Source organism: Coregonus clupeaformis, chromosome 21 (assembly GCF_020615455.1).
Source record: "Coregonus clupeaformis isolate EN_2021a chromosome 21, ASM2061545v1, whole genome shotgun sequence".
NCBI lineage: Eukaryota > Metazoa > Chordata > Actinopteri > Salmoniformes > Salmonidae > Coregonus > Coregonus clupeaformis.
In genome coordinates this window covers 7,484,003-7,499,152 of record NC_059212.1, presented here as the reverse complement: position 1 = coordinate 7,499,152, position 15,150 = coordinate 7,484,003, and the positions used below count along the sequence as shown (strand labels likewise).

The window sequence follows — 15,150 nt, the reverse complement described above, 5'->3', positions numbered from 1 at the left end:
TGAGATGGTTAGTGTTTGAATGCACGCATGACTGCAAGTCACTTTAGAAGAACGCACCTGCTAAATGGCATATATTATAATTATATATTTATATATTAATAGTGGGAATTTCCCCTCTGTGATGGATTGCTGACCTGGACCACTGGGTGTGGTGTGGGCTTGGCCAGCTCCTTGGCCCCCTCCTCATCCAACATGGCCGGGGCGACGAAGCTGAAGCCCCGGAAGAGCTGGTGGGCTCCGGCACTGGGTGGAACGCCTGGGGAGTCTGTGGTGGTCAGAGTAAGAATACAACATCATACACACGCTTGAAACAGACAGGAGAGCAAAAGAGTATTTGTTTTTGTCAAAAATGTAATAGTTTGACTAACTGTTACCAGCTGACAAACTTCAAAATGGCATTATAAAAGGTTTCATTCACCTAAATACACTAACTTAAAGAGTAAAAACAATAACACTCCCTGTGCTCCAAGGAGATGTAAGCAGCTTACAAGTACCAACTGTTTTATGATTGTTACTGCTTTCATTACCATTGATAGAATAAAGTGTGGTCTAATTCAGTCCACCCTTAGTGGAGTTGGTAAAAAGCAGATGTTTCTGGTTTTCAGGGATACAGTATTTTCCCGTGAAAAACGGAAGTGGGGACTCCGCTCAGGTGTCTTTTTACACCTGCTATGTTAGGTTAGATTCAGTCAGCTTTTTACACCTGCTACGTTAGGTTAGATTCAGTCAACTTTTTACACCTGCTACGTAAGGTTAGATTCAGTCAGCTTTTTACACCTGCTACGTAAGGTTAGATTCAGTCAGCTTTTTACACCTGCTACGTAAGGTTAGATTCAGTCAGCTTTTTACACCTGCTACGTAAGGTTAGATTCAGTCAGCTTTTTACACCTGCTACGTAAGGTTAGATTCAGTCAGCTTTTTACACCTGCTATGTTAGGTTAGATTCAGTCAGCTTTTTACACCTGCTATGTTAGGTTAGATTCAGTCAGCTTTTTACACCTGCTACGTTAGGTTAGATTCAGTCAGCTTTTTACACCTGCTACGTTAGGTTATATTCAGTCAGCTTTTTACACCTGCTACGTTTGGTTAGATTCAGTCAGACCTGGTCTGTCTTGTCACGCTAGGACAAGTTACTCTTGTCAACTTTGACCTCTTACCTTTGGGTGTGCGGGAGGTGAACTCTGAGTCGAAGTAGAAGGTGTCGTCTGGCCGGGCCACCGCCGGCTTGAACGGGGGCGGGATCTCTCGCCGGAACAGTTTCTGAAAGGGTTAAAATAGTTTCTGAAAGGGTTAAAAGAGTTTCTGAAAGGCTTAAAAGAATGGAGCCTTGAGAATTGCCGAAGCATATGGCAATATTCATTTAAAAATGCTAATTGGATGATGAGATTGATAATGAGTCCTGATAGGACTACACTAGGAGTGTGTGATGAGTGCCAGAGGTGAGGTCCCACTCACATTCCAGTCGATGGTGGAGAAGAAAGTGTGGCGTTTGATCTCCTCTGCACCATCCGCCCCCGAGCCTGTCCACACAATCACACTGTTAGTATGGATGACTGCATACAACATCAGCACAAGCTCTATGCTTAAAGCGGCAATCAGCAGTTGAATCAAAGCGTACTTCCCGCCCACTCTCAAATTCATAAACAGATCTATGGACGCAAGGACTGACCATCCATGACATCAAACATGATAGTTTTAACCATGTTATGAGGCTATATAGTGTTGGTTTACATTGACTTTGTTTACAAACATTGGAGTACAAGAAGCTTCTATTTTGGGTTCTGATGGGGGACGACAGTTGAACTAAGCTCATGAGGCATTTATAAGCTATATTCTTCAAGAATCAATAGTTACATATCATTAATTTATAAGTCCAAAAAATGGGATGTAGCAACTGCAGATTGCCCCTTTCATATCAAATAGGCCTTATTATACCACAGTAATTACTCTCCTAGTGGAGTAACCACTGTAATTAGCTAGTCATTGGCTAGTGGGTAAGTACAGGTAGTTATGGAGACTCACCCAGTCTGTTGGTGGGGTTCCTCTTGAACAGAGATCGTAGGAGACTTTGAGCCTCTGAACTCAGGAACTGGGGCATTCCCAATCTTGCTCTGCAGGGGGAGACATTGTTAAATCCAGAAGGCTAATAAATAGTAGCCTGGTTAATCAAGATTGAACGCTGCTGAACGTTCACCATGGTTTGCCGGAACGCAGCATTCAGGCTGGTTTAGCCAGGCAAAATAAATAGTACTGCTACAGACACTCTAGCCTGTGATTGTGGGCCCAGTGTGGTGAATTACAGTGCATTCGGAAAGTATTCAGACCCCTCAACCTTTTCCATATTTTGTTACGTTACAGCCTTATTCTAAAATGGATTAAATAGAAAATGTTCCTCGTCAATCTACACACAATACCCCATAATGACAAAGTGAAAACAGACTTTAAGAAATGTTTGCAAATGTATTAAAAATAAAAAACAGAAATACCTTAATTACATAAGTATTCAGACCCTTTGCTATGAGAATTCAAATTGAGCTCAGGTGCATCCTGTTTCCAGTGATCATCCTTGAGATGTTTCTACAACTTGATTGGAGTCCACCTGTGGTAAATTCAATTGATTGGACATGATTTTGAAAAGCACACACCGGTCTATATAAGGTCCCACAGTTGACAGTGTGTGTCAGAGCAAAAACCAACCCATGATGTTGAAGGAATTGTCTGTAGAGCTCCGAGACAGGATTGTGTCGAGGCACAGATCTGGGTAAGGGTACCAAAAAATGTCTGCAGCATTGAAGGTCCCCAAGAACAGTGACCTCCATCATTCTTAAATGGAAGAAGTTTGGAACAACCAAGACTCTTCCTAGAGCTGGCCGCCTGGCCAAACTGATCAATCGGGGGAGAAGGACCTTGATTGGGGAGGTGACCAAGAAACCGATGGTCACTCTGACAGAGCTCCAGAGTTCCTCTGTGGAGATGGGAGAACCTTCCAGAAGGACAACCATCTCTGCAGCACTACACCAATCAAGCCTTTATGGTAGAGTGGCCAGACGGAAGCCACTCCTCAGTAAAAGGCACATGACAGCCCGCTTGGAGTTTGCCAAAAGGCACCCAAAAGACTCTCAGACCATAAGAAACAACATTCTCTAGTCTGATGAAACCAATATTGAAATCTTTGGCCTGAATGCCAAGCATCACATCTGGAGGAAACCTGGCACCATCCCTACGGTGAAGCATGGTGGTGGCAGCATCATACTGTGGGAATGTTTTTCAGTGGCATGGACTGGGAGACTAGTCAGGATCAAGGGAAAGATGAACGGAGCAAAGTACAGAGAGATCCTTGATGAAAACCTGCTCCAGAATGCTCAGGACCTCAGACTGGGGCGAAGGTTCACCTTCCAACAGGACAATGACCCTAAGCACACAGCTAAGACAACGCATGAGTGGCTTTGGGACAAGTCTCTGAATGTCCTTGAGTGGCCCAGCCAGAGCCCGGACTTGAACCCGATCGTACATCTTTGGAGAGACCTGAAAATAGCTGTGCAGCGACACTCTCCATCCAACCTGACAGAGCTTGAGAGGATCTGCAGAGAAGAACGGGAGAAACTCCCCAAATATAGGTGTGCCAAGCTTGTAGCGTCATACCCAAGAAGGCTCGAGGCTATAATCGCTGCCAAAGGCGCTTCAGCAAAGTACTGAGTAAAAGGTCTGAATACTTATGTAAATGTCATATTTCAGTTTTGAATTTTTAAACAATTTATATAAACTTTTTTTTGCATTGTCATTATGGGGTATTATGTTTAGATTGATGAGGGGGGAAAAAAATCCATTTTAGAATAAGGCTGTAACGTAACAAAGTGTGGAGTCAAGTGTTCTGAATACTTTCTGAATGCACTGTGTATATATATCACTGGCCAAAAGAAGTGACCTACAGTGTATTGTGAGAGCGTCTCCTTACTTCAGGATGAGGTTCATGGTCTCTTTGCGGTCCTTCCCTTGGAACGGCAGCGATCCGGTCAGCATCTCAAACTGTCAAACAAATACAACCACCACCTTTAAAAAAAAAACACTCATGCCTATCATATGCAATTCTACGGCTCTGACGCAAACACACATCATATTTATGTCTGTTTGATTGTTTGTATTGTGAGGGTCGTGTTCATTATGCACCAAACGGAAGAAAACAGACTAAAACAGGGAGAAATGACCTAAATGTGTCCAATAACTAACGTTTATTTTCATTTTTCAGTTGCAAAGCGTTTTACCAAGTTGTGCACTAATGAATGTGACCCAAATGACAGATGAAATGACTCACCATCAGTACCCCAAACGACCACCAGTCGGCGCTCTGTACGTGGCCCTGCCTGTTCACCACCTCTGGTGCCATGTACTCCACCGTTCCACAGAAGGAGTAGGCCTTCTTCTCGTGGTCAACAGCCTCTTTACACAAGCCAAAATCTGGGGAGAAGACACCACAAAGTCAGTTACTATACAATTACCTGTACTACCATAAACACACATCATGAATACACACAGTAGACAGACGGGCACAGACAGAGAGGAAGAATGGACATCATTTACACTATGCTTTACAGACATGGCCAGGAGGTTGACTATAATAACTAGTCTATAGCCTACAACTAGGGTCCAGGGTGTGTACGCAATGGCACCCTATTCCCTATGGAGGGTAATTATAGAGGGCCCTGTTCAAAAGGAGAGCACTATATTTTAGGGAGGAGGATGCCATTTCAGCCCTAGAGAATTTTGTCTGCCCAGAGTACCCTTGACGAACCCCTCGTGTATTTTACCAGTAGGCCAAGTACCCCCAGGATCCTAGTATCCATTGTGGATAGGCCAAGTACCCCCAGGATCCTAGTATCCATTGTGGATAGGCCAAGTACCCCCAGGATCCTAGTATCCATTGTGGATAGGCCACGTACCCCCAGGGTCCTAGTATCCATTGTGGATAGGCCAAGTACCCCCAGGATCCTAGTATCCATTGTGGATAGGCCAAGTACCCCCAGGATCCTAGTATCCATTGTGGATAGGCCAAGTACCCCCAGGATCCTAGTATCCATTGTGGATAGGCCAAGTACCCCCAGGATCCTAGTATCCATTGTGGATAGGCCACGTACCCCCAGGGTCCTAGTATCCATTGTGGATAGGCCAAGTACCCCCAGGATCCTAGTATCCACTGTGGATAGGCCAAGTACCCCCAGGGTCCTAGTATCCATTGTGGATAGGCCAAGTACCCCCAGGATCCTAGTATCCATTGTGGATAGGCCAAGTACCCCCAGGATCCTAGTATCCATTGTGGATAGGCCAAGTACCCCCAGGATCCTAGTATCCATTGTGGATAGGCCAAGTACCCCCAGGATCCTAGTATCCACTGTGGATAGGCCAAGTACCCCCAGGATCCTAGTATCCACTGTGGATAGGCCAAGTACCCCCAGGGGTCCTAGTATCCATTGTGGATAGGCCAAGTACCCCCAGGATCCTAGTATCCATTGTGGATAGGCCAAGTACCCCCAGGATCCTAGTATCCATTGTGGATAGGCCAAGTACCCCCAGGATCCTAGTATCCATTGTGGATAGGCCAAGTACCCCCAGGATCCTAGTATCCATTGTGGATAGGCCAAGTACCCCCAGGATCCTAGTATTCACTGTGGATAGGCCAAGTACCCCCAGGATCCTAGTATCCATTGTGGATAGGCCAAGTACCCCCAGGATCCTAGTATCCATGGTGGATAGGCCAAGTACCCCCAGGGGTCCTAGTATCCCTGGTTAGGAACCACTGATCTACAGGTCCATGCATAGAGCAGTTATCTACACAGTGTGACGACCCTCCCACTCTGTCTGCCGTATTCTCTCTTTGCTCTTGTTTCCTTATTAGGATGCCGGTGGGCGGAGTTGGGAGGGTCGTCAGCTACATGGGAAACACCTGGGCCGGGTGTGTCCCAGCATAAATGGACCTCTTCCACATTCATTAAGGAGACTCTCTCCAGGCAGATATTTTGATTTTGGTTGTGATATTTTTGTGGCCTTTTTGGGTTGTTTGCTTTGGCACTTCTCAACACTTTTCTATATTACATTTATGCAAGCAAACACTCACTTACACTACTGATTACTGATTACACACCCCATTGTTATTTCAGTTAGTTTACTTTAATTAATAAATATATACTTTGAGTACTCCTTGTCTCCACGTGTCTCCCTTTTGTTACGAACTTGAGCCGGTTCGTGACAAGTGGGGGTTCGTCCGGGATATTGAACTGGTTGTGTTTGGGAGAACGTGGAGTTAATGTCCAATTCTGTAGGTTTTTTTTTGGTAAATGTTGTTAGTTTGGTTGAGTTTGATAGGCCCAGTATTGGTTGTCTTTGGGTTGTGTACTGCGTTGGAGAGAATACATTGGTTAGTTTCCAGTCCCTGCCCAGCTTGGAAACTCTTGCTCTACTCGCTGTTGGGACATCGGTCTGAGGAGGTGAGTACAATCGGCTGTGTACCTCAGTGGGAGATTGGGTAGGGTAGTGACATTTGCTACCCGGAGCTATAGCTTTTCCCCTGATAGGCTTAGTGACGTGTTTTGTTTTGGGATACGTTGGGCATGGTTAAATGTTTGTTATTTTTGTGTGGTGTCTGTGGACTGAGCAGTTGTCTCGGGGGCACATCCGTGGCTTGGGGGAATCTACCAGCGTGCTGGGGGGTTTAATTCCTTGCCAGCGGGCTACAGTGCGTAATTACCCACCGCGAATCTGCACGAAGACTAGGGTTGAGTTATTGTAGGTTTTGGGGAAGCTCCATATCCCAGCTCTCTTCTGTGGTGCTCGGTGTGATTGTCATTTCTCTTGTGTCTGGTGTGCTCAGCAGAGGGGTTGAGCAAGATTACTATGATATATATATATTTATTTATTTTCCTGATTATGGCGTCTAATGTAGACGAGTTCATTCGCTTTCCATCAGAAGAACTGTTAGAATTATGTACTAAAGAACAGCTGTTGAAGGTTGCTGAACACTACAAGGTTGAAATTAGTGATAAACGCCAAAAAAATTATATTAGGTTAATATTGAAGGCCAATTTGATGGAGAGTGGTATTCTGGATGTTACCACTGGGGCAGCCTCTGCTGAGGACACGTTGTCTCCCCGATATGTTACAATGACCGCTCCATCGGTTAGTCATAGTGGTCTTCTTTTTGAACAGCAGAAAGAACTGCTTCTGTTACAGCTAGAGCATGAAAAAAATGGACAAAGAGCTAAAATGGAGCATGAACAAGCTAAAATGGAGCATGATCGTGTAAAATATGAAAGGGAATTGGAATTTAAACAGGATATGGAGCGTGCTAAAATTAAGCTGCAACAAGAGCGACTAGAGTTGGTTAGGGAAGGAAAGCTCTCAGGGGAGAGTTTGCTCTGGGAAGGTGACCCAGAGTTACCTAGGGGTCGTTCCTCTTTTGGTCGTAATCCAGACACATTTGATATTGTTGGGAATTTACGGTTGTTGCCCCAGTTTAATGAAAAGGACCCGGAGACATTCTTTTCGTTGTTTGAGCGTGTTGCTGACGCTAGGAGTTGGCCTGATTCTGATCGCACTTTGATGTTGCAGTGTGTGCTGACTGGTAAAGCACAAGAAGCATATTCAGCTCTTAGTGTAGCAGACAGTGTTAGTTATGAGAAGGTTAAAACGGCTGTGTTACAGAGTTACGAATTGGTCCCTGAGGCTTACCGGCCAACGATTTAGAACTTTAAAAAGGGATGATCAGCAGACTCATGTTGAGTTTGCGCGAATATTATCTTCACAGTTCAATCGCTGGTGTTCTGCCTCTGCAGTTATGACTTTCCAAGGGCTGTGTGATCTGATTATGTTAGAACAATTTAAGGACACAATCCCTGATCGTATAGCGGGCGTACATTAACGAACGAAAAATAAAGACTGTTGCTGAAGCTGCGGTTTTGGCAGATGAATATGTGTTGACTCACAAAAATGTTTTTGCAGAACCCCGTATTCGGAGTGAGTGGGGGCGTTCGCAGAGATTTGGGCCTCGCTCGCCGAGATACTTCGGTTCCCGGGCAGAGTTTCATTCAACTAGGGTTGAGCCTGATACCCGTGGTAAAACTGACGTTGGTCAAGAATGTCACTACTGTCAAGAATTAGGTCATTGGAAAAATGAATGTCCGATTCTTAGGTCTAGGGGTAAATTCAGTACAGGTGCTTATGGTAAATCGAGGCCTGCAGCGTTAGCCGCGCCTGTTCCACATCAGTTCACTCATGACGCATTGTCTCATGCCCGGAGCCAGGTGAAGGGTTATATTGATCACAACTATTTACCTTTCGTTACGGAGGGTTTTGTGTCTATGGTAGGAAGTAAGAACCTAGTGCCAGTAAAGATCCTAAGAGACACAGGTGCCTCTGAATCATTTGTGTTGGAATCTGTGTTACCCTTCTCTGGGAGACTGATTCGGGGAATAGTGTTCTAATTAGGGGAATAGGTTTGAACACTGTCAGTTCCATTGCATAAACTGATGTTGGATTGTGGACTGGTGAAAGGTGAGGTTGTTGTGGGGGTGCGTCCTTCATTGCCTATTGAGGGTATTGACGTGATCCTTGGAAATAACTTGGCTGGGGAGCGTGTGTGGCCTATCGTGTCTCCATCTTTAGTGGTTTCCACAAAGCCGTCAATTGTAGGGATTCCTGATGAGAGTGCGCAGAATTTCCCAGAGGTGTTTTCTGCGTGTGCAGTGACGCGTTCTATGATCCATGACGACCTGGTCACGGAGCTGGCTAACGAGAATACCATAAAGAAGTCTGTTACTGTTTTCCCTGTTATCCCGTTATCTGTATCCCGCTCCGATTTAATCGAGGCGCAACGGACTGACCCTACATTAGAAGAGTTGCGGGACCAAATTGTGCCTGTGGAACAGCTGGGAGATGTCGCACAGGGCTATTTTCTCCAAGAGGAGGTCCTGATGAGAAAGTGGATGTCTCATGGTAGTTGTTTTCTGGGGAGGCGATTAGTCAGGTTGTGGTACCAGTTAAGCTTCGTGAGTTGGTGCTGACAACTTCTCACAACGACGTTGCTGGGCATATGGGTGTGAGAAAAACCTACAATCGCATATTACGACATTTCTTTTGGCCAAGATTAAAGAGGGATGTTTCTGATTTCATCAAAACTTGTCACACCTGTCAATTAACTGGTAAACCTAATCAAGCTATTAAGCCGGTACCACTGTTCCCTATTCCTGTACTCAGTAAACCTTTTGAGTATCTGATTATTGACTGTGTTGGTCCTCTGCCTCGTTCCAGAAAGGGTAGTAATTATTTGTTGACTGTGATGTGTCAGACCACTAGGTTTCCTGCTGCCTATCCTCTCCGGTCTATCACGACTAAGTCTGTGTTAAAAGCTTTGACTCAGTTTTTTCTCACTGTTTGGAATCCCTAAGGTCATTCAAAGTGATCAAGGATCTAATTTCACCTCTAATCTCTTTGGACAGGTTCTCCAACAACTCCATATTAAACACAACTTGTCTAGCGCTTATCATGCCCAAAGTCAAGGAGCACTGGAACGTTTCCATCAAACGCTTAAGTCTTTGTTGAGAGCTTATTGTACTGAGATGGATAAGGATTGGGAGGAGGGGTTGCCTTGGTTACTGTTAGCTGCTAGGGAGGTTTCACAGGAGAGCACAGGTTTTAGCCCAAATGACCTAGTGTTTGGACATAAGGTGCGTGGGCTTTTATCTGTTCTCCAGGATGACTGGAAGTCTCCCGAGCCTCCTCAGTCCCTGTTATCATATGTGTGTGATTTTCGGCGACGCTTGTATGCCGCTGGTGAAATGGCTAAAGAGAAGCTATCATCTTCACAGGACAGGATGAAGAGCATATATGATCGGCGAGCTGAGCCTCGTCACTTTAGTCCAGGTGATCAGGTTCTGGCTCTGCTGCCAATTGTTGGTTCTCCTTTTCAAGCCAAGTTTCAAGGTCCATATACAGTGGTGCGCCAGTACACTGAGCAAAATTATCTAGTTGCCACTCCAGAACGGAGGAAAGCACACCAACTGTGCCATATAAATTTGTTAAAACCCTATTATGCACGTTCCTCTGAGACTGAACAGGGGGAGTCTACAGAGGACGGTAAGGCTGTTCTTTTGGCTGATACTGTTTATTCCCTGGATTCTGGTTATGCTAGGTCTGTGCAGGAGCAGGAAGATGTTTCTGGTCCCGACGATTGCATACTGCAGGGTAGATTGAAGAATTCAGAGACACTGTAGATTTTAGATTGTCTTCTTACTCATCTACCTGTTGATGGGCGGAAAGAAATGGTTGGTCTGATTCGGAGATTTCCAGGGTTGTTTTCTGATACACCAACACGTACAAACTTAATAGAACATGATATTGACATTGGAGATGCTGACCCCATTCGTCAACGGTTCTATAGAGTTTCTTCAGAGAAACTGCGTTGTCTGGATGCTGAGGTCAGGTACATGCTGGAGAGTAAAATAGCAGAGCCTTCTTTCTCCAGTTGGGCTTCTCCCTGTATCTTGGTCAGTAAATCGGATGGAACAAACAGATTTTGTACGGACTACCGTAAGGTAAACGATGTCACTAAGCCGGATTCATTTCCTCTTCCTCGGATGGAGGACTGCGTTGATCAAGTCGGCGCAGCTAAGTTTGTGAGCAAATTTGACCTGTTAAAGGGCTATTGGCAGGTGCCACTGACGAGTAGGGCACGTGAAATCTCTGCCTTTATTACACCTTTTTGGTCTGTACTCGTATTCGGTTATGAGTTTCGGGCTGCGTAATGCGCCTGCAACTTTTCAGCGACTTATGAACAGGGTTGTCTCTGGTCTGGCCGGGTGCGCTGTTTATCTGGACGATGTAGTGATATATGCAGATACTTGGGAGGAACATCTGTCCCGTATTCAAGCCTTGTTCGAACGTCTGGCTGCGGGTCGTCTCACGATAAATTTGGCTAAATGTGAGTTTGCTCAGGCGACTGTTACATACCTTGGAAAGGTGGTTGGGCAGGGTGAAGTGCGTCCTGTTCGGGGCTAAAGTGGTAGCTATTGATGCTTTTCCACTACCAACTACTAAAAAGGAACTGATGCGTTTCTTGGGAATGATTGGGTATTATCGTGGTTTTTGTAGGAACTTCTCTACTGTGGTCGCTCCCTTGACAGATTTGCTGAAAGCTAAGGCTGTGTACGTATGGTCTTCTCATTGTCAACAGGCTTTCGAAGATGCAAAGAGGTTGCTTACTTCAACTCCGGTACTGGCTGCTCCTCGTGTGGATTTGTCATTTACCTTGCAGGTGGATGCTAGTCATGTGGGGCGGGTGCAGTGTTGCTGCAAGCAGATGTGGCTGGGGTTGAGAGGCCTGTTAGTTTCTTTTCCAAAAAGTTTAACCATTATCAGTTGAACTATTCGGTCATTGAAAAAGAAGCATTAGCACTTATATGGGCGCTACAACACTTTGAAGTGTATGTTGGGTCGGGTGTAGTACCTATTGTGGTCTACACCGACCATAACCCTCTCACATTTTTGAGGTCCATGAGGTGTCCTAATCAGAGGATAATGAGATGGTGTTTATTTTTACAATCTTTCCATCTAGATGTGCGGCACATCCGGGGGACTGATAACGTGATTGCTGATGCGCTCTCTCGTGCGCCCTGTTCATGAATATTGATGTGACCGACCAGTGTTTGATTTTGTCATGTTCTATCTTTCCTGTTTGTCCCCTCCTAGTCTTGTGTTTTTCTTTCCTCTTAAAGGTTGCTTCCTGTGTAAAGGTTGCTGAGGTCTGGAGAGGAGGATGATGGGTGGGGCAAGTGGAGGGGTGAACATGTACAAATTGTCGGTTTGGGACGCAGGGGCTGGGACGTTGGTCCGGGGTCCTTGTTGGTCCCCGGTCTTATGGGGGGGGGTGTGACGACCCTCCCACTCTGTCTGCCGTATTCTCTCTTTGCTCTTGTTTCCTTATTAGGATGCCGGGGGCTGGAGTTGGGAGGGTCGTCAGCTACATGGGAAACACCTGGGCCGGGTGTGTCCCAGCATAAATGGACCTCTTCCACATTCATTAAGGAGACTCTCTCCAGGCAGATATTTTGATTTTGGTTGTGATATTTTTGTGGCCTTTTTGGGTTGTTTGCTTTGGCACTTCTCAACACTTTTCTATATTACATTTATGCAAGCAAACACTCACTTACACTACTGATTACTGATTACACACCCCATTGTTATTTCAGTTAGTTTACTTTAATTAATAAATATATACTTTGAGTACTCCTTGTCTCCACGTGTCTCCCTTTTGTTACGAACTTGAGCCGGTTCGTGACAACAGGAACAGATAAGAGTGGTGCTGACTCACTGACTAATGGGGTAGGCCAAGTGGAAAGAGAGAACAGGCAGAGTGACGTATGTGCGGGGGGAGGGGAGTGGGTTAGTGTGTGTGTGGGGGGGTAGTGCCATATATATAGAGAGTTGGGCCAATGCAGTTGAACGATCCGAGAGCGCCACTTTCTCCTCCATAGCCGTTGCTAAGTGATAATGAACTAAGTGACAATTAACTAAGTGATAATGAACTATGTGATAATTACCTAAGTGATAATTAACGCTTCCGTGTCGTGCTGTGTATTTCTGATAGGTTTTGAAAACTATGAAGATGTCCAGTGAAAGCAGATATGCAATTTGTTGACACTACAACACAGTAAAGACATGGATGCACATTATCCTGAATGCTAACCAATACAAATGTCTTAAATTCGCTGCTCTGTTTTGCTTGTTTACAGGGGTCATTTCAGAGGGAACTAGCGGAGGTTCTGTCCTATTGTTACATCACCAACACTTCAAGAATAAAGTTCTATATGGGGGCTAACAAGGCGACTGTTCTAGAACCTGGCCTAATTCTCTATACACTGAGTGTACAAAACATTAAGGACACCTGCTCTTTCCATGACATAGACTGGCCAAGTCTCACTCGACCTCGGAATGCTTGGCTATGAAAAGCCAACTGACATTTACTCCTGAGGTGCTGACCTGTTACACCCTCTATAACCACTGTGATTATTATTTTACCCTGCTGATCATCTATGAACGTTTGAACATCTTGAAGAACAATCTGGCCTTAATGGCCCTGTACCGGTACTCATATAATCTCCACCTGGCACAGCCAGAAGAGGACTGGCCACCCCTCAGAGCCTGATTCCTCTCTAGGTTTCTTCATATGTTCCCGCCTTTCTAGGGAGTTTTTCCTATCCACCGTGCTTCTACATTGTTTGGGGTTTTAGGCTGGTTTCTGTATAAGCACTGTGACATCTGCTTATGTAAAAAAGGGCTTTATAAATAGATGTGATTGATTGATCCCTTACTGATGTCACTTGTTAAATCTACTTCAATCAGTGTAGATGAAGGGGAGGAGACAGGTTAAATAATAACTTTTAAGCCAACTGAGACATGGATTGTGTGTGTGTGCCTTCCAGAGGGTGAAGGGGCAAGACAAAAGATTTAAGTGGTATGGTAGTTGAGGCTGTTCTGAGGGCAAAAGGGGGGTGCAACTCAATATTAGGAAGGTGTTCTTAATGTTTGGTATATTCAGTGTATATGGTAGTGTGTGTCCTACCTGTGAGTTTGATATGGCCCTCTTCATCCAGTAGAATGCTACAACAGATTAGAGAGTTGTTAGTGTTAGGTGTTACATTAGAAATAGAGAGTTGTTAGTGTTAGGTGTTACATTAGAAATAGAGAGTTGTTAGTGTTAGGTGTTACATTAGAAATAGAGAGTTGTTAGTGTTAGGCGTTACATTAGAAATTACAGACCTCTACATGCTTTGTAAGTAGGAAACCTGCATAATCGGCAGTGTATCAAATACTTGTTCTCCCCACTGTGTGTGTGTGTGTATATATATATATATATATATATATATATATACATACACAAAAATCCAGAAAATCACATTGTATGATTTTTAAGTAATTAATTTGCATTATATTGCATGACATAAGTATTTGATACATCAGAAAAGCAGAACTTAATATTTGGTACAGAAACCTTTGTTTGGAATTACAGAGATCATACGTTTCCTGTAGGTCTTGACCAGGTTTGCACACACTGCAGCAGGGATTTTGGCCCACTCCTCCATACAGACCTTCTCCAGATCCTTCAGGTTTCGGGGCTGTCGCTGGGCAATACGGACTTTCAGCTCCCTCCAAAGATTTTCTATTGGGTTCAGGTCTGAAGACTGGCTAGGCCACTCCAGGACCTTGAGATGCTTCTTACGGAGCCACTCCTTAGTTGCCCTGGCTGTGTGTTTCGGGTTGTTGTCATGCTGGAAGACCCAGCCACGACCCATCTTCAATGCTCTTACTGAGGGAAGGAGGTTGTTGGCCAAGATCTCGCGATACATGGCCCCATCCATCCTCCCCTCAATATGGTGCAGTCGTCCTGTCCCCTTTGCAGAAAAGCATCCCCAAAGAATGATGTTTCCACCTCCATGCTTCACAGTTGGGATGGTGTTCTTGGGGTTGTACTCATCCTTCTTCTTCCTCCAAACACGGCGAGTGAAGTTTAGACCGAAAAGCTCTATTTTTGTCTCATCAGACCACATGACCTCCCATTCCTCCTCTGGATCATCGAGATGGTCATTGGAAAACTTCAGACGGGCCTGGACATGCGCTGGCTTGAGCAGGGGGACCTTGCGTGCGCTGCAGGATTTTAATCCATGATGGCGTAGTGTGTTACTAATGGTTTTCTTTGAGACTGTGGTCCCAGCTCTCTTCAGGTCATTGACCAGGTCCTGCCGTGTAGTTCTGGGCTGATCCCTCACCTTCCTCATGATCATTGATGCCCCACGAGGTGAGATCTTGCATGGAGCCCCAGACTGAGGGTGATTGACCGTCAACTTGAACTTCTTCCATTTTCTAATAATTGCGCCAACAGTTATTGCCTTCTCACCAAGCTGCTTGCCTTTTGTCCTGTAGCCCATCCCAGCCTTGTGCAGGTCTACAATTTTATCCCTGATGTCCTTACACAGCTCTCTGGTCTTGGCCATTGTGGAGAGGTTGGAGTCTGTTTGATTGAGTGTGTGGTCAGGTGTCTTTTATACAGGTAACGAGTTCAAACAGGTGCAGTTAATACAGGTAATGAGTGGAGAACAGGAGGGCTTC

At 45.1% G+C, this 15,150-nt stretch overlaps 1 protein-coding gene across 3 annotated transcripts in view; it reads right to left on the bottom strand.

Moving 5' to 3' along the window:
- The window catches only part of LOC121539004 (ribosomal protein S6 kinase alpha-1), a 107,871-nt gene that overhangs the window by 9,866 nt on the left and 82,855 nt on the right, over positions 1-15,150 (bottom strand). For all 3 annotated transcript variants that reach the window (XM_041847165.2, XM_041847166.2, XM_041847164.2), the window contains 7 exons: positions 13,607-13,644; positions 4,313-4,455; positions 3,956-4,026; positions 2,023-2,111; positions 1,456-1,520; positions 1,158-1,260; positions 135-265 (listed from right to left, as the gene is read on the bottom strand). In XM_041847165.2, the coding sequence (XP_041703099.1) occupies positions 135-265; positions 1,158-1,260; positions 1,456-1,520; positions 2,023-2,111; positions 3,956-4,026; positions 4,313-4,455; positions 13,607-13,644 (640 nt within the window). The remainder of the gene's footprint in view (positions 1-134; positions 266-1,157; positions 1,261-1,455; positions 1,521-2,022; positions 2,112-3,955; positions 4,027-4,312; positions 4,456-13,606; positions 13,645-15,150) is intronic.